Raw genomic sequence first — 26,658 nt, 5'->3', positions numbered from 1 at the left:
ATATGACAAAAAACTATCGTTTGTATCTTAAATTAAAGTTATTTTAAGGTTTAAAACTGACGTTTTACCATATTTAAGCCCCAATTGGTTGTATCACAAGGCAAAGTGGGGGAAAACGAAAGCAGTGTATTACAAAGAAACAATACAGTAATGGCAACCTCGTTAGAGCAGACAGGACAACTCCAGAACAGTGAGATAAAAATAAGAGAGAGAAAAAAGAGCCAGGTGGGAGATGTTTGGCGAACTATTCAGCACAACAGAGGAAAAAAGCACAGGTTATCTGCATCAATTGTGAAGCACTTTACAAAAATGAGTCACAAGACTAGGGTACTTTGGTCTGTTTAAAACAAGGAATCTGGATATGCTGTTTCAATAAACGTTGATCAAATGAGTGTACGAATATTTTTCTGTGTAATTTGTAATGGAGTGGGTTCGGAGAGGCTTTGGGTCAGTACTTTTATCATTTTAAATCGGGTAGGGCGGGTGCGGGTAAAAAAAAGCCGGCCCGTGCATCACTAACGACAATAGACATCGCCGCCAAACTGACTGTCTCGTCTTCAGTGTGTGACATCATTTCATTCGTGGTGCATACAACTAAAACACTGAAGCGATAGGTGCTGATGAGGAGAATGAAGAGGCGAGGTGGTCAGCTATAACTCGAGCTTCCTTAAAACACAAAGGCAACAGAAGGGTACAGCCAAGTAGAATGAATGGAAACTTTGCCCTTTCGGCAGACCCTCAAGCCAGCCAGGCCGACTAGGCTGGCCGACTATAACTGATGCACATGGTCCCCTTAACGGCTGGTGAAACCCCGATACCTGTAATCAACACACAAGTCCCTCCTCCCACTTTTTACAGCTTGCAGTTCTTAACAGCGCTCCTAGGGGCAGCCCCTTCATAGCGAACACTACAATATTCTTTTCTTTGACTTAAACAGTGCAGACTTGCTTTTTAAGAAAGATGATTAGGTCAGTCCACGGACCACCTGGCACACGCTCCCAGACAACTGGTGGTCCACGGACCACACTTTGAGAACCACTGATCTAGAGCATCTACTGTATACTGAGTCTACAAAACATAAGGGACACCTTCCTAATATTGCATTGCACACCCTTTTGCCCTCAGAACAGCCTCAATTCATAGGGACATGGACTCATCAAGGTTATCTAAGCGTTCCACAGGGATGCTGGCCGATGCTGACTCCAGTGCTTTCCACAGTTGTGTTGAGTTGACTGTAAGTGGATCTCAACTTCGAATAGCTTGGATAGAGATCTGGTGACTGGACAGACCCCTGTATTAAGCTGAATTCATTATCATGTTCATGGAACCATTCCTGGACAATCTCAGCCTTGTGGCATGGAGCATTATCCTGCTGAAAACAGCCATTCACAGATGAATACACTGCTGCTATGAAAGGACACCCCTGAATGGCAATGATGTTCAGATATCCTGTGGCATTCGAACGTTGCTCCACTTCCATCGAGGGGCCCAACGTGTGCCATGAAAACACACCCCTCACCATCACACCACCACCGGTCTGCAATGTTGACACATGGCATGATGGACGCATGGACTCATGGACTCGTGGTTTTCTCCGTACCCTAGTCCTACCATCAGTGTGAAATAGCAGGAACCGGGATTCATCAGACCAGGCAATGGTTTTCAATCCTCCCGTGTCCAATGTTTTCATTCTTTAGCGCACTACAACCACAGTGTCTTGATTTTTGCTGAAAGACGTGGAACTCCTTAAGATCGTTGGCCGCTATACCCCATCCGTGTCAAGGTGTGATGAGTTATGTATTCTTTCATGGGTATTTCAGTACCAATGTTGTACTGGACTGTCTGTTGATCTGCACAATCTGTACAAGCTGTTTTCTATCACTGGCTGGATGCGTTTTAGATGGTAGACCATTCCAGATACACACAGGACACTGTTGTCTATCCTGACAAGTGCCCCAGTCCCAGCTGAAGAGAAACACCCCCACAACAAGATGCTGCCACTACCTACAGTGCTTTACTGTAGGAATGGTGTTCTTTGGATGGTAAGATGTATTGGGTTTTCGCCAGATGTACTGTTTTGCATTCCGGCTAAAAAGTTCGATTTTGGTCTCATCTGACCACAGCACCTTTTGCCACTTGGCCACAGAATCTTTAACATACTTTTTAGCAAAACAAAACAACAACAATTCGTTTTTTTCTTGCCACCCTCCCATACAGCCAGATTTGTAGAGCACTGGTGATATTGTCATCACATGAACACAATGACCAGTCTTTGCTATAAAGCCCTGTAGCTCTCTCAAAGTTGCCATCGGCCTCTTGGTAGCCTCTCTGATCAGTCTCCTTGCTCAGTCATCCAGTTTGGAGGGAAGACCTGATCTAGGCAAGGTCGGGTTGGTGCCATACGCCCTCCACTTCTTTTGGGATGGCCTAATGAGCTCCAGTGCTCTTGCATTAACACCATCTCTTACCGCTCTACATTCCCCACTTGGAAGGAGCTCATGAGGGCCATCCCGAACGAGCCCATAGAATCCTCTAGAAACAGTTGCTTTTATTCTGAACTAATCAAAATTACCACAATTGATCACAGGTGGGAGCCAATTAGTTTGTTGTGTGATCTGTAAGGTGATTGGTTATACCTGAGCAAGTTTACAAGTGCATCTGTAAGGGGGGTGTTCACTTATCCAAATAAGGTATTTTACTGTTTTTAATATTAATTAATTTTCAGAATGATCTAGAATTGTATTTTCACTTGTTGGGTTACTTTGTGTAAATAAAAATGGAACAAGCCTAATTTAATTTGTTTTTATTTTCAGAGTGTCATACAACAAGAGGTACACGTTTTGAAAGGGGGTGGTGACTTTCTATACCCACTGTACATTGTGAAATCCAAAGAAGCCATGATTTTTTGACAGTTTTTTTTCTTATGTCACCTTTTCTTACATTGTCATGAATTGCTTGTCCAGTATAAACATTTTACTCTATTTTAACACCTGCTCAAATGTTTTCCCTATAGCAGTTTTTCTAGATGCTACAGATACATTTTTTTCAAGCGTCACTATTCCTGTGTGTTGTATAGGTTTGAGAGTTTGCAGAAACCATATAAAAGCCCCTGGAGAAGCTCAGTAGTGGAAAGCTTTGTGACTTCATGGGTCTCCTGGGAATTGACCAGAATGAAAAACCTGCGTTAATATGAAAATAGACTATGCAGGTTCAACAGCTGAATCTCTCTTCATCTCATTAGTACTGTCAGGAGAGGTCTGGAACATGACTCCATTGTACACTGCACAATACTGAAATCAATTTCTCTGTGGTTCAATGGAGTCCTGAAGCCATCTAAACAATCGCCCACCAGAATCCAGCTGTCTGACTGATTTTAGAACTAGTCTGACCTCGCTAACCTGTCATGTTTTTAACTGATTTTTTTATTAACTGTGTTGCGGGCTGATTGTCTTCTTAGGCCATATTTGTCAGAACAAAATATAACCCTTTATTTCTTTATGTACAACACTGTAAAATTTAATGTAAATTTTATGTAATAGGCAATATATGGTAATGAGATTTTATTTTCTCCTTTTTACATGATTCTGTTCTAGACAGAAGTGCCAAGAGGCAAAATGTGTCCAGTCTATACCTCAGATGACTGGAGTGGCCCGAAGGATGAATATATTAATGTTGTCTTAACACCACTCATCTATACTTAGGGAGATTTGCTATTAAAATTCCATGATTAAAATCTCTCAACTGATAAAAAAAAAGAAAAATGTTCAAAGTAAAAACAAGACAATGATAAAATTTGTATGCTTCATTCTTTTATACCTGCTGTGTAGAGAATTTCATTTAAAGTGCCTTCCAGCCTACTAAATAAACAACAGCATTACTGTCAGTTCCAGGGAGAAACAACCCATCCTTTTAAAATAGGCTGGTTTTGCATTATTTAATGCAGCACAAGTACTGGAGGAAAATACTTCAATACTACTTGTTATTGGTAAACCACTGAAATATCGTAAGCACTACAAGTTGGTTTTAATAAAACATCATGAAAAAATATGATTATAGAAAAAGTATTTTAAGATTTGTTAGACCTCTAAACAACAACAAAAGAATCCTTTGCACTTTGCACCACAGTATTTTTACACACATATAGCTAGTTCATTTACTTCTTTAAAAGCAGTACCTTTCCATAACAGAATTTCAAGCCCCCTCCCACCCATCCCAATAATAATAATAATTGCTTACACTTATATAGCGCTTTTTGGACACTCCCCTTAAAGCTCTTTACAGGTAATGGGGAATTCCCTCCACTACCACCAATGTGCAGCACCCACATGGCGGCAGCCATAATGTGCCAGTATGCTCACCATACCACATATCAGCTATTAGTGGGGAGGAGAACAGAGTAATGAAGCCAATACATAGATGGGGATTAATAAGAGGACAAAATTGGTAAGGACCAATGGGAAATTTGGCCAGGACGCCAGTGTAACACCCCTACTCTTTTCGAGAAACACCCCGCGATTGTTAATGACCACAGAGAGTCAGGACCTCAGTTTTACATTTCATCTGAAGGACGGTGCCTTTTATTTACAGTATAGTGTCCCCGTCACTATACTGGGGCATTAGGACCCACGTAGACTGCAGGGTGAGCGCCCCCTGCTTCTACCACTAACACCTCTTCCAGCAGCAACCTTAGTTTTTTCCAGGAGTTCTCCAATCCAGGTACTGACCAGGCTCACACCTGCTGAGCTTCAGTGAGCTGCCAATTGGGAGTTGCAGGGTGATATGGTATTAAGCATATATATTAAGTAATACAGATACCTGTACATTAGTAGTATGCAAAGCAGGGAGAAACCAGGGAATAATTACTTGTGTTACAATATGAATATAGAGGAATCTATGAACAACAAAACAAGCTTTGACTGCACACATGCTACTCTGTTTCTTCAGTCGGGGCTTCCATGGATATTGTTGTGTAACCTTTTCTAAGCCTCTAAAGATAAATTCCCTTTGTTAATTTAATTTACACCCAATACAGTATATCAAAAGACAAAGGTGTTTTTTCAAAGTCTCACAATCAGAAAAAAAAGATCAGAACAAAGAGGACTGCAGGTTAAACATTAAACCCTTGGCAGATCCTTTAAAATAAAACAAAAGACCTCAGCTTAGTGGTTTATTTCTGTTAGCATTAAGTAATTGCTGAAATTAAAATCTTTCTCAGGGCAAATCAAAATCCCAGACCAAGTTCTTTTTGCTTATTAATTTGCTCAGCAGTATGCCGAAAAAGCTAGGGGGCAATTGCTTAAATGCAGCTTTGTGTTTTTATACTGACAAAAGTCTATAGTGTAAGAACTACCCGTTACCCATATCTTTGGGGTGGTACTGTATCATCAAGCTGGAGAGTTTTCAGGAAAGCTCTCAGATGGCTTCTACAGACAAACACAGTTTGTAATTACTCTGGACTTGCTAAGAACCGTACAAGATAAAGATGAAAATAACAGTATTCCTAGTGGATGAATAATCAGTGTCTTGACGTGTCCAGACTCATTCCTCCTACTGACAGTTCTTTAAAATGATGATCCATGGTGTTTGGTGGAAGTAATAGGATTTTAAACTTTTCCAAAAGAATGACTCTTAGCAGGGCAGCACAGAGACATGGTGCTACAGTGGATAGCATTGCTGCTTTGTAGTGCTAGGGCCCAAGGTTCTGTTCCCAGACAGAGTGAGTGTCTGTATCTGTGTGTGCCCTGTGATGGACTGGTGCCTTGCCAGTGCCTTTGTGACCCTGTATTGGATAAAGTAGTTAGAAAATGGATGGATGGATGACTTTTAACAGAAATAATCTGGGTTTCCTAATGCTTAGGTATTTATTTCGGATACAGTTTTAACTTAGCTGATACCAACTCAAATGTTTTTTTGAGTCACAGTGCAGAAAATGAGATGATGGATCCAGACCTGCATGTTTCATATTCAACCCATTGTAGCCCAAACCCCACGATGGTTCACACCACTAGCTTTTGAAATGATCTGATACTGTACATTTTGCACAATAAAATACAAACAAATCAGAATGGCATTATTGTTCATTTGGGAGATGGTTACATGATTCTAAGGCTGACTCCAAAAACCCAAAATACATTATACAGTATATAAGGCCTATAGGAATATTAAATGTCAGCCTTTTCTACTTTTGTGCAACTTTCTACTTGTTTGACCAGTACACTGAGGATGTGTACATTACATTTAAGGATTTCACTTGTCTAGAAGCAGAGCAGGATACTCCAGATATTCATTTAAATGCTTAGTCAGCCCATGAGCCAATACTCAAAGGCTGGTTTTACTGCTAGCAGGAGTCACACACAGAGTTGAATGCTAAAGCTCTTTCAGTTGACCAATAGGTACGAGTCTCTGATCAGCATTTATTATCTTTAATTTTCTTCTTTTGATAATTACAAGCCAGACATTGACCATCTTATTAAGATGACTCTTTGGTTGTGTTGCATATGAGATATTGAATGTCTGTATATCTTTGAACTTTACCTTCTAAAGCCACCAGTCAGAGTCACGATTGCATCTGGCGCAATCAAGCGAACTGTTTCTTCTACAATCTGTCCAATTGCTTGGGCTTCTGCTTTACAGACAGCAGCTGAAATATCATCATAGTACAGAAAACCTGTGGAAGGCGGAGAAATAAAAACATTCATTAACCTATCCATCCAGCATTCACTCAGCACTTATCTGCTCTGTTGTATAATGGGGCATAGCAGATGTTATGTACGAAAATTCTGACCAAAATCCCAATTCTGGGAATAGCCGGATGAAGTAAATGGTGAGAAATAGACATTATTCTGAATTAATCTCAGCAGTGGAAATTGATCATCATCATATGTTGCTGTGCTTTTTTCAAATTGGCAAAAGATCTTGAATATGTTTAGTATTGACCAGACCACAGTTTAATGTTTCATTTACAGGACTGCATCACATTCTGCAGCCTACTGTTTTTCTTTACAGATTCAGATATCCTATCCAGACATAAACCTCGAATGAGGTATACGTCTTCAATATAGGGAGTAAGCCCATATAAATCATCTCAGCAAATTAAAGAGTGATTTTTATTATGTTAAACAGATGTGGTTTGTTAAATCCAAGAGCTTTTAGAAGAGTCCCAAAGGCTGTTTTTGTAGGTAAATTAAAATATTTTTTTTTTCATTGGGAAGCACAGAATCAGAAATAAGTAAGTGTTTCTCAAAGTTTCAGGATAACATAGAGCACCATGCAAGAAAAAACATGACCCCTGTCACTGTACCTACTACTAGCACAAAATTCCTTTTTGATATACTACATTATTCCTCTATTTTTATTAAAGACAACCATTTTTGCCTATAAACACTATTGTTTAGATACTTGTATAATTACATTACAGTAAAATCCATTGTATTGTTCTCATTTAAACATTTTGCACTATTCTTTAAGAGTTAATTATAAACAATTTTTCATAAGTTAGATATTGTTCATAAATTTAGGTAAATTCAATCAACTGGGGGAATAATCAGCTCTTCCATAACAGCATCTGTGAGTATGCTTTAGCAGGAAAAGGAAGTCTAATAAGTCTGAATGTGCATTTCCATAAAGCAATTCTAATAACTTTTTTATATACTGTATATAAAAGCAATTCATATAACCATAATACAGATATGAGATAATAATGTTAGATTCTGCCAAAAACAAATTGCTGTCTCTCAGTTTTCTGTCATCAGGTCCAGCTACATACTAACACTACCTTTTTTGACCATAAAATATCACGTGCAAGTTCAAAACAACAAAGCTGTGCTACATCACTTTTTGTACAAGAAAATACTTTACAGTAATACACTAGTAACGGGACTTCCCATAGGTTATCAATAATAATGTTTTTTCCATTGAGACTCATTTCTTTTGACTTATGATCTGCTTTCTTGCTCCTAAATGCATTACTTATGGCTTTCCAATACTGCCAATACAATAAATGAGCCATTTCCGAAATAACGATTGCTTCCACTCCAATGTTACTTTTAAGACATTGATTGACTCTGAATTACATGCTGAGAGGTTTTATTAGAATTCAATATCTGACCATATTATCTGAAATATGCACATAAAAGAGAGAAAGCTTGAAAATGAAGACAGTTCTCTTACTGTTTCACTACAATATTAGATCTGACAATAAAGTGTGGGTTTGCAGTATAGTCAGTCATCTGTGGCCCTGTTAGTACATTTTTATTAGCTCCTGCAGAAAATGAAAAGGTAATTATCTGAACCTCAAAGATTTATATGCACCAAGTGTTGTTAAAATAGAGCTACAGTTTTGTTTTTCCATAACTGTGTTTTCTGCAATAAAATAATTACGTTTTAAGCTACTGGTATCTCTTAGGTTTCATCTTGTTTAAAAGCATAGCCTTAATTGATAAGCTCATCTTAAAAATAAAAGAGCTGAATGAGACTTACAGACCATGAAACTGCCTTGCTGTATACAGTAGCAGGAGGATGAACATATTTAATGTTTGCTACCGATTAATATGTGATAAAAACTCTTCTGGTTCCCTTTAAACAAATTCTCCTTCTATGTTTGCCCACAGTTTAATAGCAAAATAAATCTATTAGCATTCTCTGTTTACTATATTATTGAATTTAAAGCTTTGCCATTGACATTTAAAATTGTTATTGCAAAGCGTACCCATTATATGAAGAAACTGATTCTTCTGATTCTTGTGTATAACAGCCATATTTTCCTCTACTTTCCCTACTCTTATTCCACTACAGATGTAAGTGTTGTAGCTTTTCACATAATAATCCCACAAAGTGAATTTGCATATTCTTTGATATGGATGGTGCATAAAAATATCTCAAATTAATGCTCTGTTTAACACAATGTAGAGAAGACTATAGGTGTCTGTTTCAACCAGTTTTAATTGAGCACAGAAGCTAGGGTTATAAAATGTATTTTGTGATTCTCAAACCTTTGTCTGAACAAAGTGTAGCAAATGGTAATATGAAAAGAAAAATTAATTTGGTTTTTGACTTTTAAAATCTTTGTAGTATGTTTCAGCATGTAAATATCCTGAAATACAATGATTGGATTATTTCTTATTTTCATATCTAAACTGAAACTGAAAACGGATAAACTGAAACTGTAAGGATTCATATTAACACAGTCACTAGTCAGCTATCCACTTGTATTTAAAATTATTTGATTTTATCTTTTTGAATTTATTTTTGCTTATTTTTGCTCTGTTTTTCTAGGAGTCACTTTGAGTGTTTAAATGTTTCAGTGCAATTGTAGAAAGTATTGCTTTTAAGCTTCGCAGGTGTTTGAAATAAGAATCAAGATTAATGAAACATTTCTATCTCACATTAGCATTTTAGTTCTTTACCCATATTGATAAGTGAACTGTATTGGCACAGACATCAATATCTTCAAAGCCAATGAAACCATCATGAGAGACAAAAACAAATTTCCCTACATATTAATACCTGCTTTCTGCATTTTTGTAAAATGTATGGCGTTGTCAGCCTGAACTTCCTCAAGCGAGTGAAATCCTTTTCGGTACCATTTCTCTGCAGTTTTCAGACCAACTCCAAAAACACTTGTAAACAGCTGGTGGCAGAAAAAAATAATTACAAATCAATTTTTAGGCAATGAACAAAATGAAACACTGGAGGCTTTAGCTTGGAATGGGTAGGGTGGAACAAAACCAAAAACTGTTTCTAATATGACAATCAGGAATGAATATATTCAAGAGACATGCATTTACATGGGCATTTAATTTCTTACCATCCTAAACAAAAAGCTTTATCGAATAAAAATCAGGAAATATGACTGTGATGAAGTCTGAGAGAAGAAATGCATCAGCATGTCTTCATCCACACCTAAAAAAGTCTCCAATATTGAAACATTATGTTTTTCGTCTTTCTTTCTACTTTTCTGTAACTTTTTCAAGCACATATAATTTTTCAGTTGCAAAATTCTGGACACATGTACAGTATTCTTACCTGTAGACAATCAAAAACTGTCTAAACAGAAAGATGTTATGAAATCCAGTTATAAAATACCTGTACCTACATATATCTTTCAAAATGTTTGGATAGGTATGCTGACCACAAAAAGTATCTCATAATATAGGACTGCACCAAATTCACAAGGTTATCATGAAAATGACAAAATGTTTTTTTTTATTGGAGCTGCACAGACATTTTATTGAACAGATACAACATAGGCATGCATGCTGTCACTTCAGTATAAGCCTCCAGGAGGGGAAGCAAGTAAGATGCCAGGACTTGATCAATGTAGCACTACGCAGTCAAGCTGCCATCAATCACTGCAATTGGAGCTCTGTAGCAACTTGACAATCCTTCCCAGACCATCACACTTGGACCTCCACATCGACTGGTCTGTTGTACACAACAATGATCGTCTCACTCTGTGCTTCTGCATTACACTCACTGACATCCATCAGTGGGGTTCAAAACAGCTCTGATTCATTACTAAGGAGGACCTGGCAAGTCTGCCTGATGGGACACTCCAGAATTGATATCACAAAGGTATTGTTCTGTTGATAAGAGGGGCATATTGGTTCCTTCCTGTGTTAATGTTTCTCTGATCCTCTTACTTTTTTACCATTTAATTACCTGGTCAGGTATCTCTCTAAAAAAGTGATAATCTTTTTTAAGCTTTTGCTTTTAAAGCTTGTGTACAAAACAAAAATATTTCAGTCTTAAATAAATTACTCTGCATCCTAGTGTCAGATCTACTGCCTGATACATAAATGTAATATAACTATAAAATCTCTCTTTCCACACACATCTACTGCTTCTCTGTTTTTTTATTTTAAAATGAAAATATATTAAAGAAGGCTATCCCGTTACAAGGGTTTCTGAATAACAGAGATTGGAAGCAGAAATTATGAAATATTGAATTTTATTTTGCATTTTATGTCAATTAGACCTAAGAGATACTTAATAAGAAACAGCAAAGAAAATGTTTCACTGAAGGACAATCACTGCTCAATCTAATTTAAAGCCCCTTTCTGTAATGTTCATACATACTGTATACATTTTGAGTTTTTGATCCCACTTCTCTTTCCCATATACTGTACTTTAAAAAGGACTAGGAACTGAAAGAAAGATTCATATCACATTAAGCATACTGACCTTTATAGTTTGGTATCTATCATCACATAATACATCCTGAACTTTAGAGCATTGTCCATATTCAAGAATATCCTATGGAAGAAAAAAAATATTGATTCCCCAATACACCACGAAAAGTAATATTGTTTCAACGCTGACTCATTTTTTTCACTTAATGATGCCTATTTGACATTTTGTGATATTTTTCAGTGCAAACTAAGTCAGAACAGTTATCAAAGTAGATATTGTAAGTTGTAAAAATAATACATCGTAATATTTGAGCTATCTTTAATATTAGATCCAATGTATATTTACTATATACACATTTACTAAGTGGAGAAGATATGCTCACTGCAGTTGGGAAATCTAAACATTTTCTTTGCAGTCTAAAGTTACTTAGTATTGGCACAAATAGGACAGAAATAATTCACATTTAGTTCTCAATAATTTCACATTTATCATAAAACAAACACCATAGAAATTATGATGTGAAGAAATTCAATACAAGTGCTGTGATTTCTAAAAATATTTTAATTGCAAATCCTTCAAATGAAATATGAGTCCCCAGCATGAATAAGGAGAAAATACAGAGCCCACTTTTAATATGCTTATGCATGAAGATTGCATTTCTGTTTTTAATTAGTTTTTTTATCTTTTCATTCTGTTTTGTGTTCCCCCTCTCCCAGCCTAGGCTCCCATGGGATGTGGGGATAATGTATCTTGAGGCGAGAGAGCAGAGCAACAGAGCTGCTGGTTTTTTCACAGACCAAGGCCGCGCACCATGGGCTGTCTGAATGGATAGACGCTCACAGCTGGATGGAAATTCACTTGTCAGTTTTCTCCCAGGGCTCCCTTCACAGCAGAGGGGATGAGAACGGGAAAACTCTGCACGTCTAAAGGCATAAAATGTCACTCATCTCACATGGAGCAACGTGCACATCAGAGACAGCGCTGCTGAAACATTCCGCTACGGCACACAACAATCTGCTGTTTACAACTTCTGCAGCATATTATGTATATCATGTTTTTTTATTTTTCTTTCTTTGTACTGTTGCTGTTGAGCTTTCAATTCTCAGCACTGAATTAAACAGCATCCACAAGTTAGGAAGAAAAAAGACCATTCATCAGCACCTAACATTGTGTTTATAATATCAAGGTAATATGCTGTGTACCAGAAACACTACTCTTCCTGACTTTTTTTAAGCACTAAATGAAGATCTTGTTTTTAAAAAGCACAGAAAGAAGGAGTTACTTCATATTGGGGTAAGTCTTAAACCAGTCAGGTTTCTGTTTTTGGTTAATCAGTGAACATATTTATTGCAGGTACTGTATGTGAAGAAGGAAACTCTGCTTCAATGAATGCACATTCTTTCATAAACATGCCATGATGTTTTCTGACAGTGTACAATCGCTTTTCCCCCCTCTGTGTATGAATAAGGAGTCTTAACTAGCCCAAGCAAAACTACTGATGACAGGTGGGTGCTCCTGAGGTATTTCCATGTGAAGGGTCCCAGACTAGAAAGCAGAAAACCTGTCAAAAGAGATGGCACTTAGGAAACACATCACTGGAATATTACCTCAATGACAGCTTTTGTTTGGTCTCCAAGACAAGGCAGGCCTTCCAGGTCTTTTGAAGAGCTGATCGCATGAGGCAGAGATTTCAGCAAAGAAGCTGCCCTCATGAATGCCAGACAGGGTCCTTCACTCTCATTGAACTCAGCGTTTTCTGCCAGAATTGCAAATGCATCCTGCAGGAAAAATACGTCGGGGAAGTTTGTGCAAACTTCACTTGCCATATCTCAAAGCATCTGACCCATCACAACAGGCAGTAGAACAAATCTAACATTTGACAGAAAACTGAATGAAAGGGTTTCTTGAATTGAAGAAGCAACAACAGTTCATTTTTTAGTGTTGGGGTGGAATGTGTTATTTTGCACTTATTCATGCCAATAGAAGATGGAGACTATCATTGCTTAAAACTGGATGGTGATGCAGGAGTATTTCAAGCAATTTAAATGTGACAAAAGAAAATCAAAATCAGTTATTACCCACATATTGTACTATTTACACTTGAATGTTTCTGTCTGAAATGCATTATTCAGATTTTCTTTCTTCAGACTTGGCAGCATGTCTGTCTGTCACAGAATTTTGATGGAGAGCCAGGCATGTAGGAACTGCTGCTCTATGCCTGTACTATTTGGACTGTTACAGAAATCATAGGGTTACTGAACTGAGCATTGTAGTTCTGCATCTAGCAGTACTGCCAGTTAGCAGACTGAATAGAATATTAATGAATTTTGTTAAACAAATGAATGTACACTATACCTGTATATACATTTTTCTAATAATTACATAAAAACTGTACTATGTTATTTCAAATTGGTTTGTAAACAATCACACACAGTATTCAGAAAATTGAAACCAAGAGTGGAATTAAATTTGCTCGAAGGGAAACTTAAATTGTCAAATCATGTGCATGAATCTGTTACTGTTCAAACCCAATTTTGGGTCTCTGCCCATATTTTTGACAATATTCAACATTTGTATTAAAAACAAAAACAGGCCTATTAAGAAGGTATTATTAAGAAGATACTAATCAGAAAATGTGTATGCCTAAGTCAAAGTACTCAGTTTAAAACTTAAAGGACAATAAATGAGATTTAACTGTACGTAATCTCATGAAGCAAAGATATATCAATCAAGAATTAATAGGTTTATCCTGTTTATTCCTTTGACCAACATTCAAACAGCTTTAACGATCTCTTGCACTTGTTTCTGAAAACTGATGGAAAGCAATTAATAATTATTTAGCTCCTAATATGAAAATAATGTACAGTCAAAAGTAAAGAAAAAAGTCAGATGAGAGCTGGGATGCAAAACAGAGGCATTAGTCTTCTTGCATGGAGAAAGCATGGACAAACTCCATTGCCTGTGTTGCAGACACATGTCAGAAGCCATCCCATAGACAGGTAAGAGACTATACAAATCTTTCAAAATATACAGTACATATGCAAAACTGGTGACCCATTTAGTGGCAATTGTTAACACATGATTAGCAGTAGTACATCTCAGTCCTCAGAGCCACCACTGCCCCCCCCACACACACACACACCATTGTTACAAAGCAAGTTAATTAGTTGTTTCAGCTTTATTTTAATTGGGAGTATGGAGGGTTCAGACCCTGCTGTGCAGAGAGCAGTGAAAAGAAAGATGTTTAATTTAGTGCTGTTCGGTACTTCAGTCAAGAGACGGGGGAACTTTAATTATTTTAAAATTAAACCAATGAAATTTAGAAGCAGATCCATGTCGGGAATGATGACTTTTGTAAATCTGTATCACAGGCTGTGTATCCATTGGCTGCCATGGGTTTTGGATGCTTCTATTGTCAATAAGCAGGTGTGTTCTTCTTCTAAGTGTTAGAGAGACCATATGGTTCTAGGTTCCATGGGACAGTTGTGATATTCTTAATTTGCCACAGCACACATTCTAGTGCTATTATTAATTGTCTTTCAGTAGATGTGCTCTGTAGAGATCTCCGTTTGAGAAGGTGTCATACTTTGACAGCAACTGTCGCATTTCCACTCTCTGAAGACTGACTAAAAAAAAAATCATCTTGGTGGTTTTTGTCAGGAAGGCCACTCAGAGCTCATTTGCCAGTCATTATCAGAGTCAGAAATTAGCAACAACAAACATTCCTTGATTGGAAATGGGATTTTCTTTTTCCCTTTCAACCCAGCTGTTTAACATAAGTGAAAGGGACACCAAAAAGTGTCAGGTAGGCTCCCTGCAATCATGAAGGGTCACAAGGAGGAATATCTAAGAACAGAAGCAGTGTAGGGAGAAAAACGCAAAGCCCAGGGGACTTGGAAGACCCCGGACTGCTGTGCGTATTGTCTCTGCACGCGTCATCACATAATCAGCCAGCCTTGTGACTGTCACCGTCACAAACTGGGAAACTGGAGGAACACAGATGTTTCTTTGAAATGCCAGCCATCTTGAGCACAATAGTTTAGTTTAGCTTTTTCTAATTTATGAAACACTTCAAGGAATTAATAGGCCACATTCCTCACGCAGCACTACCTGCCTCAACCCACCCTTCTGTGGAGCTGGGAGTGCCTCACCATGTGTGATTTTCACTTCTGTGCCAGTTTGCTACTGACGTCAAAATTACCGACCTTATCTTTGTGACATTTTGTATTTATTGTTACCTTAAGGCAAGTATAGTATTTATGTAAAAAAAAAATCATTAAAATAAAGCTAAGCACTCTTTGTGCATTTTATTAACACACAGCTATGCCCCCAGACTATCCTAACAGAATGTCAGTGATGTCAGCAGGGAATTAAAAGGACTGAATAAATGTTAGCTTGATGAATGAAAGTGGAAAATCCCAATGTTTGTGTGTGGGTATCTGTGTAGGAAAGATAAACTTTATGTGGGGATAAAATCTGAGAAAGTGGGGATTTTCCCACAATATAAAGGTGGTATGTTCTTTAATTATTTTTTCCTTTCAATCTAAAATCACCAAAAATATTTTGTTTTGTGTCTATTTCAACCCTCTGTGGAATTTTATTCTGGTATAGAATTCAAGACTAATAAATATAAATGGAACTGGAGATGGAAAAACATGTCTGCATAGGATGGCCCAGTGGTGCAGTAGTTAGCATCACTGTGTTGCAGTGCTGGGGCTCTGGGTTTGATTCCGGGCCTGGAGTGCTCTCTGCCTGGAGTTTTTTATGTTCCTCCCATGCATACCTGGGTTTCCTCCCACATCCAAAGGGAGGTTTATTTGCTTCTGGGAAACCTGGCCCTGAGTGAGTGTGTGAATATCTGTGTCAGTATGTGTACTGTGACGGGCTGTCTTTCCATACAGAGTGTACCCTGCCCATTGCTTGTCAGGATAGGCTCCAGCTCTCCCACAACACTTTATTGGATTAAGCAGTTGGAAACATACTGTACAGTATCTGTGCACGTGTGTGGAGGGGAGATATTACTACAAATTTGAGAACAAAAGTTGAGAAAATGTCCCACAATGCCCCCACAAAGATGGTACCTACTAGAAAATTTTAAATATGAAATTGGCAAATATCCATTTAAGGTTTGGAATAAATTACTGTATATGTACTAATGTAAAGGACAAAAAAATCAAATGCAAGTCAAAGGAAAGTTGCCATAAATACAGAAAAACGAATGTATGGGTGGGTGCAAAGCAAGTGTAAGCCTAGACTGACTCAAGGAGTCAGTATTTCTTAGTTATTCCACTTAAAACTATCGAATCATAGAGATCATCATCATCAGAGCCCATCTGTAAGTTGCCTACCCTGGCGTGTGTGTGAATAAAGAGTAAGAAAAAAAAACTTCACTCCAATTGGCAACACAGGACTGATTATATTATTATTATTATTATTATTATTATTATTATTATTATTATTATTATTATTATGAATAGTAATAATAATAATAGTTTTTCCATTGATTTATGCTTTTTTGCTCATATGGGAACACTATCTATTTATCTTATATTAAAATACTACCCTTTTCTATTTTTATTCATGTATTACAGCACGGATGGTAAACCACACCACGGATTTGACGACTTCCTACTGTCTAGTTAATCCCCAAGAGCCGTTGAGTAGCAGAGTTCACAGGCAGGGCACACAGAGGAAGGAGAGATGGCCATTTCCAGCCAGCAACTCTGTTAATTCAGGGTGCAGTGAACCTTGCAAGGCATTGAAGTGAACCTGCAGAACACCACTGTAATTTACATCTGTGCATGTCCGCTTTGACCCCCTCACCACTGAGGCAAACATTTTGAGAGGATATTGAACATTGTTCACTAGCCATGAGGGACTGCCCTTATATTATTGTCCTAAATAAAGCATTTTGCCTTCACAGCACAACAGTGCAAAAGTTTTCAAACTAGTCTCTGTTGGCAGATAAGAAAAGTATTTTGAACTTCATTCCCATCAACAATCGTGATAAACCTGTTTGAGCTGTGTCTCAGGACACAGTACCACTCATATTATGGAGACATTAACTGCACTCTGACAGGGAGAGGACAGATATCTTAAAAGCAGTGAAAGAGGAATCATTGATGTGAAATACTAAGTGCTAAATGTCTTTGTAAGAACACTGACCACAATATTCTTTTGTCCAATCTTATCCATGACCTCCAGCCTTGTGGATTCTAACGACTAACATGGCTCCAGAGGAAAGAGTGTCAATGTTTAAAACTCTTATATATTGGAGGAAATTATATTTCACACAATGAAGTGTAACATTTCTGTTGTCTCTCTAGGAATGTGCAGTATGCACAATATATTTGATCATTTCTCTGCAAATTAAGCATAACTACAAAAATATATAGTATACTAAGAATAACACTCATCAGGAAATAGTCTGGTGTTTTCTGAAGAAATCTTAATTTATAGTTTCTGAATGCAAATTATTTTATTTGCATCTAATAATTCACATTACATTCAAGACAAAACACCTTCAGGATTTTTGTCATATCAGATTACAAGTTGAGGTGTATTTAATTCATCTTAAATATGGGTGAAATTTATTAGTGGTTCATTTACAAATAGGGCTTGCATTTGTATATTTATAATCAAACGTCAAAGATTTATAACTAAATGGGTTAAGAATACTTGCTGTGCTGAGCCAGCAGCAGAAAACAAAGCATTTGTCCATTTCTTGAAATATAGGTTAACATAAAATTCTCCTAGGAAATCTAAAAGCTGTCACTTCTTATGTGCATATCACACTTAAAGAACCCAAATTACTATTGTGTACAATCTGTATTATTTATTACAGTTGTCAGATGTCTTTTCCTCCTGTTTATTGTGACATAAAGTAAATTCAGCAAAATGTTGATGTACAGATGTATTTGTTTATTATAAACCATGCATAATGCTATTTTTGGAAGCTTTTTTTTTCCTTCTGCTTTCGCTTCATTTTTGATAACACAGCTTTTACTGTTCACAATAATGGAAAACTGATGTACCTCTAACATAATTTATAACATGAAATTGACTTTTAATTCAGCGTACACAAAATCTGTTATTTACTTGCCCTCTAAATATCTGGAAATCTTCTCTTCCAGCTTATTTTCCAGCCTTGCATTGCCCAGATGGCGTTGGTAAAAATCCATCATTGTTTATGTGCAAATTCACCTCAAGTGTTTTCTAATTGTACCATCTTTGTGCACTACAACCAGCCCCTGCCAGATTTCATGTTGGTTTCAGCTGTTACTCTTTCATCATGGCATATCTGCAGATGCTACTAATTTGTAGGTTAATGCCTTTAGTCAGACGGACATTCTGTTGAAGAATGCAGCACTGTTTTTGTTCACTATGTTCTGGAGGGTTTTTCAAAGATAGTGAATTATGTGAATTGAGACACATTTCTCTGTCTCACTCCACTTTCATGCACTTTTGACATTATCTTTAAAGGGTCATTTTTATACAGTGTGATCGGGCACCATAATATGATAAAAGAGAGAATTGCATTTATATATTTTGTTTAATCTGTAAAAAAACAGCTTCCCAGTACCGTGAATATTTGGTTGTGGTTCTCCATTGTGGTTCTTCTCTGACATGCATATTGAGATACGGTCTCCACAGTACTGGGTTCCAGGTACTGATCAATCACAGGGCAGCTTTTCTAAACATAGAGAACAGGTGATATTAACATACTTTAAAAAGAAGGTACGGTCCATTCCACAGCCACAGAACAGGCTCATGAGGACAACACTCATCCTGGTGTCTGCAGTGTTAAGCAGGCTACAGAACACAAGACTCTGCCTTCAGACAGGATACTGGTCCATCACAGTGATACCCATCAATACTGGTCCCCATTAATATAGCTGGCCCAACTGAAGCAACTGGGGTAAAGTATCTCACTCGAGGGTACAACGTAGTGTCTGAAGTAGGGATTTGAACCCACAAGTCATGAGCTCAAATTCTACACTATGCCACCCTGTTATGATTTAAACTTGTTGATAAATCCTAAATACCCATTCTGGGTCTGTCTGAAGGACTCCTACTTTAAATCCTCATTCTGGTCAAATACAATACGCTGTCACCCATTCTGGCCCTTAATTAAGCAATTAAAAGTGTGAAGACACTTTATACATTTTTCAGTGATAAGCATTACAGTACCTAACATTTTCTTCTATGCTTTAATAAACAGTTTTTGAGCGAAGTAGAGAACCTTTTCTGTTTGTTATAGTATTACACAGGCCATTAATAAAAAAGACAACTTATTGCAAGACATGATCAAATTTCAGTAAAATAAAGGGAAGAAATAAAGTAAAGCAAGTAAAAAGACTAGTAAAAAGACTTTTACTAGTAGAGGAGGTTTTTTTCTAATGTTTACTAAAAATAAAAATATATAAAAAATAAATTGTACTGTACTGTGTCTTCCAGTAGTCATGTTTGTTTCATGAGATTATGCATTGATATATGCAAAAGAGGAAGGCTCTCCACAGCCAAAAAAAGACCATCTTTAACACTTTAGCATTGTATGCATAGCAATTAATATTTCTTTGATAAACCTTCAAGGGGACGTGTTTAGAAGAATGCTCAAGAAAAACCCCTTAAAAGCACAACCAGATTTATATCTTCTGTCCGAAAAAGCCGAACTTTAGAAAACAAATTTAGAAAAAGGATCCAAACAGGGATCCTTGCATGATGTTGATGGTTACAACTGTGTTCCCCCTGAAGGAGTGAGAAACCTAAAATGGTTTGTAGATGCATTCCATTTGTTGGCACTGACAGATTCCACACACTAGTGATTCAGTTTCTTAAATCCTTTTCACACTGGCATGCTCTGGCCAGGTAGGACTCAGGTCGCTCAGGGAGGGGTTTTAGTCAGATGAGATGCATAAGAGATCATGACATTTGTTCCAGTGTCATTTCTAGCACTCGGCTCCATGCAATGCTGAAATAAATGTAATGACCTCTTATGCACACATCACGTTATTTGCACATGTCCCTGTAACACATTATGCGTGTGATTATAATGATTTATGTAGCAGTTATAAAGGGATTATGAAGCCATTATGCAGCAACTTTCAAATAAAGGATTACTTCTATAAAATGCTATAGAAGATTGGTGAATATTTTGCATTATTTTCAATTTGGTCTGTTAAATGTGTTATAGATGGTCTGTGGTAATTATGGAGAGGCTGTCCCACTCATTATTTCATTCAGAAACTCCATAAAAACTTATGCTATTTCAAGAGAACTATTATTACACGGAATCATATAAGAGATGAGCTTTAATTACTTTGAAAAAGTAATATTATTTATGTTAAAATGCTTAGGTTAATAATGAGCAAGTTTTTTGTATGATGAAATGAATGAGGATTAGTTAATCCCCTTTTAACCAGTTGTTACTTGTTGAGGACAGTAACTGAAGCTTGAACAGTGCTATTGTTCACCATTCTGTGACGGTCACTCTCCAAATAGTTACTTATTTTTCCCAAATTAAAATCCTTCTGCAAATTGGCCTATTTTTATCCGAAGACAAATTTGTTCTTTGTCATGGATCATCAACATTTGATCTTGAATATTAATAATGTTAAAACCTGATAATAAGCTTGGATTTTAAGATATGATCTTAAGAGGTCTTATCTATCCATTTTCTAACTGCTTTTTCCAATTCACTGTTGGGGAGGGGGGAGCCAGAGCCTATCCCAACAAGCAACAGGTACAAGACAGGGTACATCTTGGATAGGACATCAATCCATTCCAGGTAAGACACAGAGACACAGACACGCACACACTCACACCTAGAGCCTGTTTGCCCAGAAGCCAATTAACCTACCGATAGTTTTTGGACTGTGGGAGAAAGGCAATGCGAGCACAGAGAGATGATACAAACTCCATGCAGAGCTCTGGGGTGCTATTCGTGTGGAGTTTGCCCGTTGCTTGCTGGGAGAGGTTCCAGCTCACACAACCCTGTATTGTATAAAATGATTCTAAAATGGATGAATGCATACACTGTATGTCATCAGCCCAGAAAAACCCTTATTCTAGATGATGACAATAATAACAACTCAAACTTTATTTTATGTAGCACCTCTAAAATTAGCTTTATTTACAGAAAGAAAAACTATAAAAATGTTAGTAGAATATAAAACATTGGGTTTTCAGTGCCGTACAACATGCATAGATATCAATGAAGTTAAAGCCCTTCTGAAGATGGTTAAAGGTTTTGAGTTTGGATTTGAAAATGCTCACTGATATGCTTGGGGATAGACAAGGCATTTGCAAGAGAAGGCCCTGCCACCCATAGTATGTAAACGAGCTTGGGGAACAAAGAGGATACCGGAGTCAGACAAAAGAAGGTTGCAAGGTGGGGAGTAGGAAGATAATAACTCAAACAGGTACTGGGGTGCCAAGCCATGTAAAGCCTCAAAGTTTTGGGGGGGGATTTTAAAGTCACAAAACCTAATAGGAAGCCAGTGCATGGACTCCGGGACTAGTGAACAGGAGGAATGTGAACACTTCCATGCTATCGGACATGCTACCGGACATTTTGGACATGCTGAAGTTTGTTCAGCAAGGAGGGTGTTGCATTAATCATTTCTAGAGAAGATGAATGTGTTGAACTGCTTTTCAGGTACGATCAGAGGCAACATAGGACGTAGTGTGGAGATTGTTCCGAGATGGAAGAATTTTGTTTTTACAATATTTTGCATACTGTATGTGGCTTAAATGTCAAGCCTGGATCAAATATCAATCTCAGGTTCTTCACTATAGATTGAAATTCAAAAGCAGTGGCATCAACATACAGCGTTACAGCATTTGTTTTACAAAGTTGCCAGGTGATCTTAATAGCTGACCAAGTGGGAACATGTAAATGCTGAATAATATGGGGGCCCAGTTTGAGCCATGAGGAACACCAGATTTAACTAATCCAACATCAGAACTGAAACCACCAAGAGAGAAAAAATGTCAGCAATATAAGATAAGAGCTTAACCACTTAAGAGCTCTGTCAGGAACTCCAAGCACAGTCTCAAGCTATGAAAGTAAGCAGCACTGAGGCCAAGGAAAATAAGGATAGAAAAAGAACCAGACAAAGCAGCCATAAGACCATTAGTGACGTTAACCAGGTCAGTTTCTGTGCTATGTGATTGTCTGAAACCAAAATGGAAAGGTTCAAAGAGATTATTTGCAATGAGATGGTTATTTAAATGAACAGTAACCGCATGTTCTAAAATTTAAGCAAGAAAAGGTAAGTTGGATATAAGGTGAAAATTGTTTGGGTTTTCCAGACCCATATTTTTTTTTGGCAAAGGGGCAACAGCAGCTGTTTTAAAGGGCATTGGTACTGTTTATTCAAAGACTCGTTTAGTATGCTGAGGACAACAGGTCATAGGTCAGAAAAACAGGATTGAAATAACAGTGGGAATGCGATCTAATAAACAAGTGGTGAAGGTCATGTGCAATACCAATTTTCTGAGGCATGCAGCGTCAAGAAAGAGAGACACTAGAGGGAATCAGCAAAAATAGTCATGTAGGGAGGAGGTGTAGTATTAACATGTGTAGTGGAAAGAATATAATGTTGGATGTTGTCAAACTTGAAAGTAAATTCTAAGAAAGTGATGCAAAAGGGAAGAAGCAGAGAATGTAGTAAGGCTTAAGCAGTCTTTTGATGGTGGAGACCAGGTATCTAGGGCTGTTTTGGTTGTTCTCAATGATATGGGAGAATTAGATGGATCTAGGAGACACTATTGGATCCTTGTATCCAGTCAAGTGCTGCTTCCAAGACTGAAAATGAACATTCAAGACAAAAAAATATCACCTACATTACCTTCTAGTTTGTTGGAGCCTTCATTGAACGCAATGGTCAATATACCACGGGGCAGAGCGAGAAAGGAGATGGTTCAAGTTTTAAGAGGAGCTAAGGTGTCAAGAGTACTTAACAGACATGGTGAATATAATTCTGATGTGTTTAAAAAGCCAAAGCAAAACACCAAAGCACTCACAGATACAGTGCATCTTAGTCAAGATGATCATCTGGAAAGTTTTTAAAAATTAGGATTCTATTCTCAGAGGCTACAATATATTACTTTTAAATTGAACTGAGCTTAAAGTGAAATAGGCCTTTCATCTCACTTGTTAGAAGGGATCAGTGCAGTGCTTTGCCACCAAAGTGTACTCATACTTCACTGAAACACAGCCTCTCATCATGGGTTAGTCTTGTGTGTCCAGAGTAAGACTGAACTCTCTATAAATCATTTTCATTCGAAGGCTAAATTTGTCATAAAAATGAGTTTCTTTCTCTCTCTCTTTTCATCCTGTGTAAAATCACTTCAGTTTGACAGGCCTGTCTTTGAAATTCACCATTTGTGACAGTGTTGTCATCAGAGGGGTCTTCTTTCATTACCAAGAAGGTTAATAATACTCATTCCATCAATAGCGTGGTGATTTACAGAACTTTGTCTCTCTTTGTGAAGGTTTTTATTCCATTTGTAGAAGTTCTATAGAAGTTAAATAATCACCAACAGAGAAATAAATATAAAAGTAACATATTCCTCATACACTTTGATGTTAAATGTTTTATTCTTTTTAACCTTATGACCTTTTACTAAATGTAATTTATATACAGTAAATATCTAATGTTAATGCCAGCTTTACTATTTACTATAGCAGCAGAAAAGAAAATTTTATATATATGATTAAACATAATTGAAAAGTAATTTATACAGGCGAATAAGCACCTGGTTTATTTTCATGTTTCTGTTTCTATAAAAAATAATGTAAAGTATTTTCTACAACTTGAAAGATGCACTACTATGCATGTTTAAAAACAATATTACATGTGTTGATGGTTCTTTTGTTCCAGCAAAATTAATACTTCAACACTCTTCTTTCAACTCCACTCAGTGAAAGACATTCATTTCCACAGATGTCGAGATTTCCACAATAAAGGGAACTAGAGGGTTTTCTCGCGTAAGATAAGATGGATAGTCCTCATAACCAGCACCCAGATGTATTTATTGACTGTGAAGATGAAATGAAAACATTAATTCTGTATACAACAGAAAAAAAACAATTTTATAACCTTTCATTTTTCTTCACATTCTTTTTCTTGAATCTTTGGTTTCTAGGAAACCCTAACATTTAATTTCTTCTGTTGTTTGTTGTTTTGGAGAAGAAACAACCATTGATCTTTAACTGAAAGTGTTCTTGTGGAAGAAATAAGCAAGCTGTTGTATTTTGCTTATACTCATTTTCCTATATTATATTGTCTTAAATATAATTGCAATACATAATAATAGTCAATGTATTTATCTGCTAGATATTGTATCTTCAGATACTTCATTGAACCTGCAAGATTTTAAATTTAAAATTGCATCACATCTGAATGTTCATTTTTACTACTCTATCTACTGTATACTATAAAACTAATTTCTTTCTTTCAGCATTTCTTCTGTTGTAGCTTTCATTAAAATTCAATTGATTTTTCACAAAAGGTTACCATGAGCTGTTCAGTACACACAATACATGTTCTTACATTTTATTTTTATTATTTTCTGTTTTTTTAAAGATGCTGTAATTAAGAAATAATATTGACTTTTCTATAAGGTTTTCTTTTTATGTGAATGCTCAGTTCCATTGTTTTGTTATCAATTCGATTTTTCTATGTGCAATAAGGAACATAACCTGTGTTTCTGATCTGTATTGGACAACACTGTTTAACTGTGGGGTCCTCTCTGCATTTGGAAAGACGCTTTTAAATGTATGAATGAGGTTTATATTTAATTTAAGTTAATAGTTTTAAAACTATTAGAACCAAAGTACATGGTCTAATATAAAAAATTAAAATCACACTTCATGATTATACGTTCTCTAGAGCACAGTACAATGAATTGCATTTGTTCACAATCTAAGTCATTTCAAACTGTATACCAAGAGGGTTTTATGGGCAAATTCAATACTTTTTTTCAGACACTGTTACATCCCTATTGGCTTATAGCACCACCTAGTGTCTATTGTCTGTCACAAAACTTCCTGGTGAGAGCCAAGGTCACGTAGAATATATACTGTACTTACTACAAGGCAATGCCTGGCTTCAACCTGAACCGGCTTCCCAGCTCCCATGCACTCAGTAAACCAGGAGATGTCCAACACCTCTATTTTGGACAGATCCCCCAGACTGCTGTTCTGAAGCCACTGCCAAAGTTCATCAGCAGAATTGTCCTCTGCTACAACGTGGGTGACAGCATCACTGGACATAAGAGGGAAAATATTAAAAATATGACAACATGAAAAAATATTAATTGGTTCATCAGACACATGCCACCATCACCCCCAAAAGCATTCATTGCTCAGGCACTTTGTTAGATAGATTTCATTGTCATAAAATGATGCACCTTAAAATTTGCTAAGTTAAAAGCGAAAAAGGTTAAAAACTGATCCACCAAGATGCATTTCAATGAACAATGATGCTAACCAATTCTTTGAACAGTCTCTGCAGTGCACAAAATTAGAAATAGCTTGCTGTAGAAAATCACAATGGAGAATTTTAATTGGAAACCCCTCTGAAGCCTCAGCTTCAGCATTTCTAAACAGAATCATTGATTGGATTGCTTTTAAAGCTCAGTGTAAGGGTTTATTAAAGCCTAGGATCTTCCTGTGATCAAAACCCACCAACACATTTTCCTCCCAAAAGAGGTTTTGGGAGAAAGCACAAAGATATCAAAACAAGGAGAAAGAGGAACAGTTAAAAAATCTGGGTTTTTGAATTTTATAGGAAAACCGTGAAAACCCTTAGTTTAACATTGGAAGAGTATGTTCTGGTGAACTCGATATGTGCACTAATTATGTTTCAATGGTGTCAGCTTTACAGAGGCATTATAGCGAGCTAAGCAAAACTGGAAAACGATTTCCTTGTATTTTCTCACCAACAGACAATAAAGGACAGTAAACCTTTTCTGACAGTTGGAGAAGATAGCACAGGTTCGTGTTGCAGGGTTTAATTATAGTACCAATTATGATGGACAGACAAAACATCATCATTACTCTCAGCTCACAGTGTGTTTTGACACGCTTTTAAGCAGTTATGGGTTAGTTATACTGAGAGATGTGGCAAAAGATTTTGTTGTCAGATGAGACAAAATTGTAACTTTTTGGTCAACACAGCACATCTGCCAATTAACATTATCTCCACTGTCAGACATGGTGGTAGTAGCTTTATGCTATGGGGATTTTTCTCCTCAGCAAGGACTGAAATCCTGTTTCAGTCTGTTAAAGAAATAAAAATTCACCTTTCAGCAGAACAATGGTACAAAGCACAAGGCCAAAGCTTGTACCTGGCTTGAGAATTAGAAAGTGGATATCCCTGAGTGACCCAGTCAAAGCCCTGACTTAAATCCTACTCACAATCTATGGAAAGACTTGAAAACCGCTGTCTGTAAGCTACCCAAAAGAGAGCTGAGAGAGCTTGAACAAACTGCTAAGAAGAAATCTGCAAAGTATGCATC

General features: G+C 37.0%; 1 protein-coding gene and 1 long non-coding RNA gene across 4 annotated transcripts in view; one reads left to right on the top strand and one right to left on the bottom strand.

Annotated features, from left to right (window-relative positions):
- dntt (deoxynucleotidyltransferase, terminal) overlaps positions 1-26,658 on the bottom strand; it is an 88,429-nt gene that overhangs the window by 41,218 nt on the left and 20,553 nt on the right. For 2 of the 3 annotated variants that reach the window (XM_015346708.2, XM_069188970.1), the window contains exons 2-7: positions 25,229-25,403; positions 18,713-18,823; positions 12,738-12,908; positions 11,182-11,253; positions 9,505-9,628; positions 6,535-6,667 (exon numbers count right to left, since the gene is read on the bottom strand). In XM_015346708.2, coding sequence (XP_015202194.1) covers positions 6,535-6,667; positions 9,505-9,628; positions 11,182-11,253; positions 12,738-12,908; positions 18,713-18,823; positions 25,229-25,276 — 659 coding nt within the window. In that variant the 5' untranslated portion in view covers positions 25,277-25,403. Of the gene's footprint in view, positions 1-6,534; positions 6,668-9,504; positions 9,629-11,181; positions 11,254-12,737; positions 12,909-18,712; positions 18,824-23,991; positions 24,176-25,228; positions 25,404-26,658 lie in introns of those variants that run through there. The other variant, XM_069188971.1, reaches the window with a different exon arrangement.
- Positions 9,163-18,076, top strand: LOC138238407 (uncharacterized). Its single transcript, XR_011189424.1, has 2 exons — positions 9,163-14,556; positions 16,722-18,076. It is a non-coding gene; the product is annotated as an uncharacterized lncRNA (long non-coding RNA).

This window comes from Lepisosteus oculatus, chromosome 4 (genome assembly GCF_040954835.1).
Source record: "Lepisosteus oculatus isolate fLepOcu1 chromosome 4, fLepOcu1.hap2, whole genome shotgun sequence".
In the NCBI taxonomy this organism is placed as follows: domain Eukaryota; kingdom Metazoa; phylum Chordata; class Actinopteri; order Semionotiformes; family Lepisosteidae; genus Lepisosteus; species Lepisosteus oculatus.
Note: the sequence above shows the minus strand (reverse complement) of the source record. Positions and strands in the feature narration are given on the sequence as shown.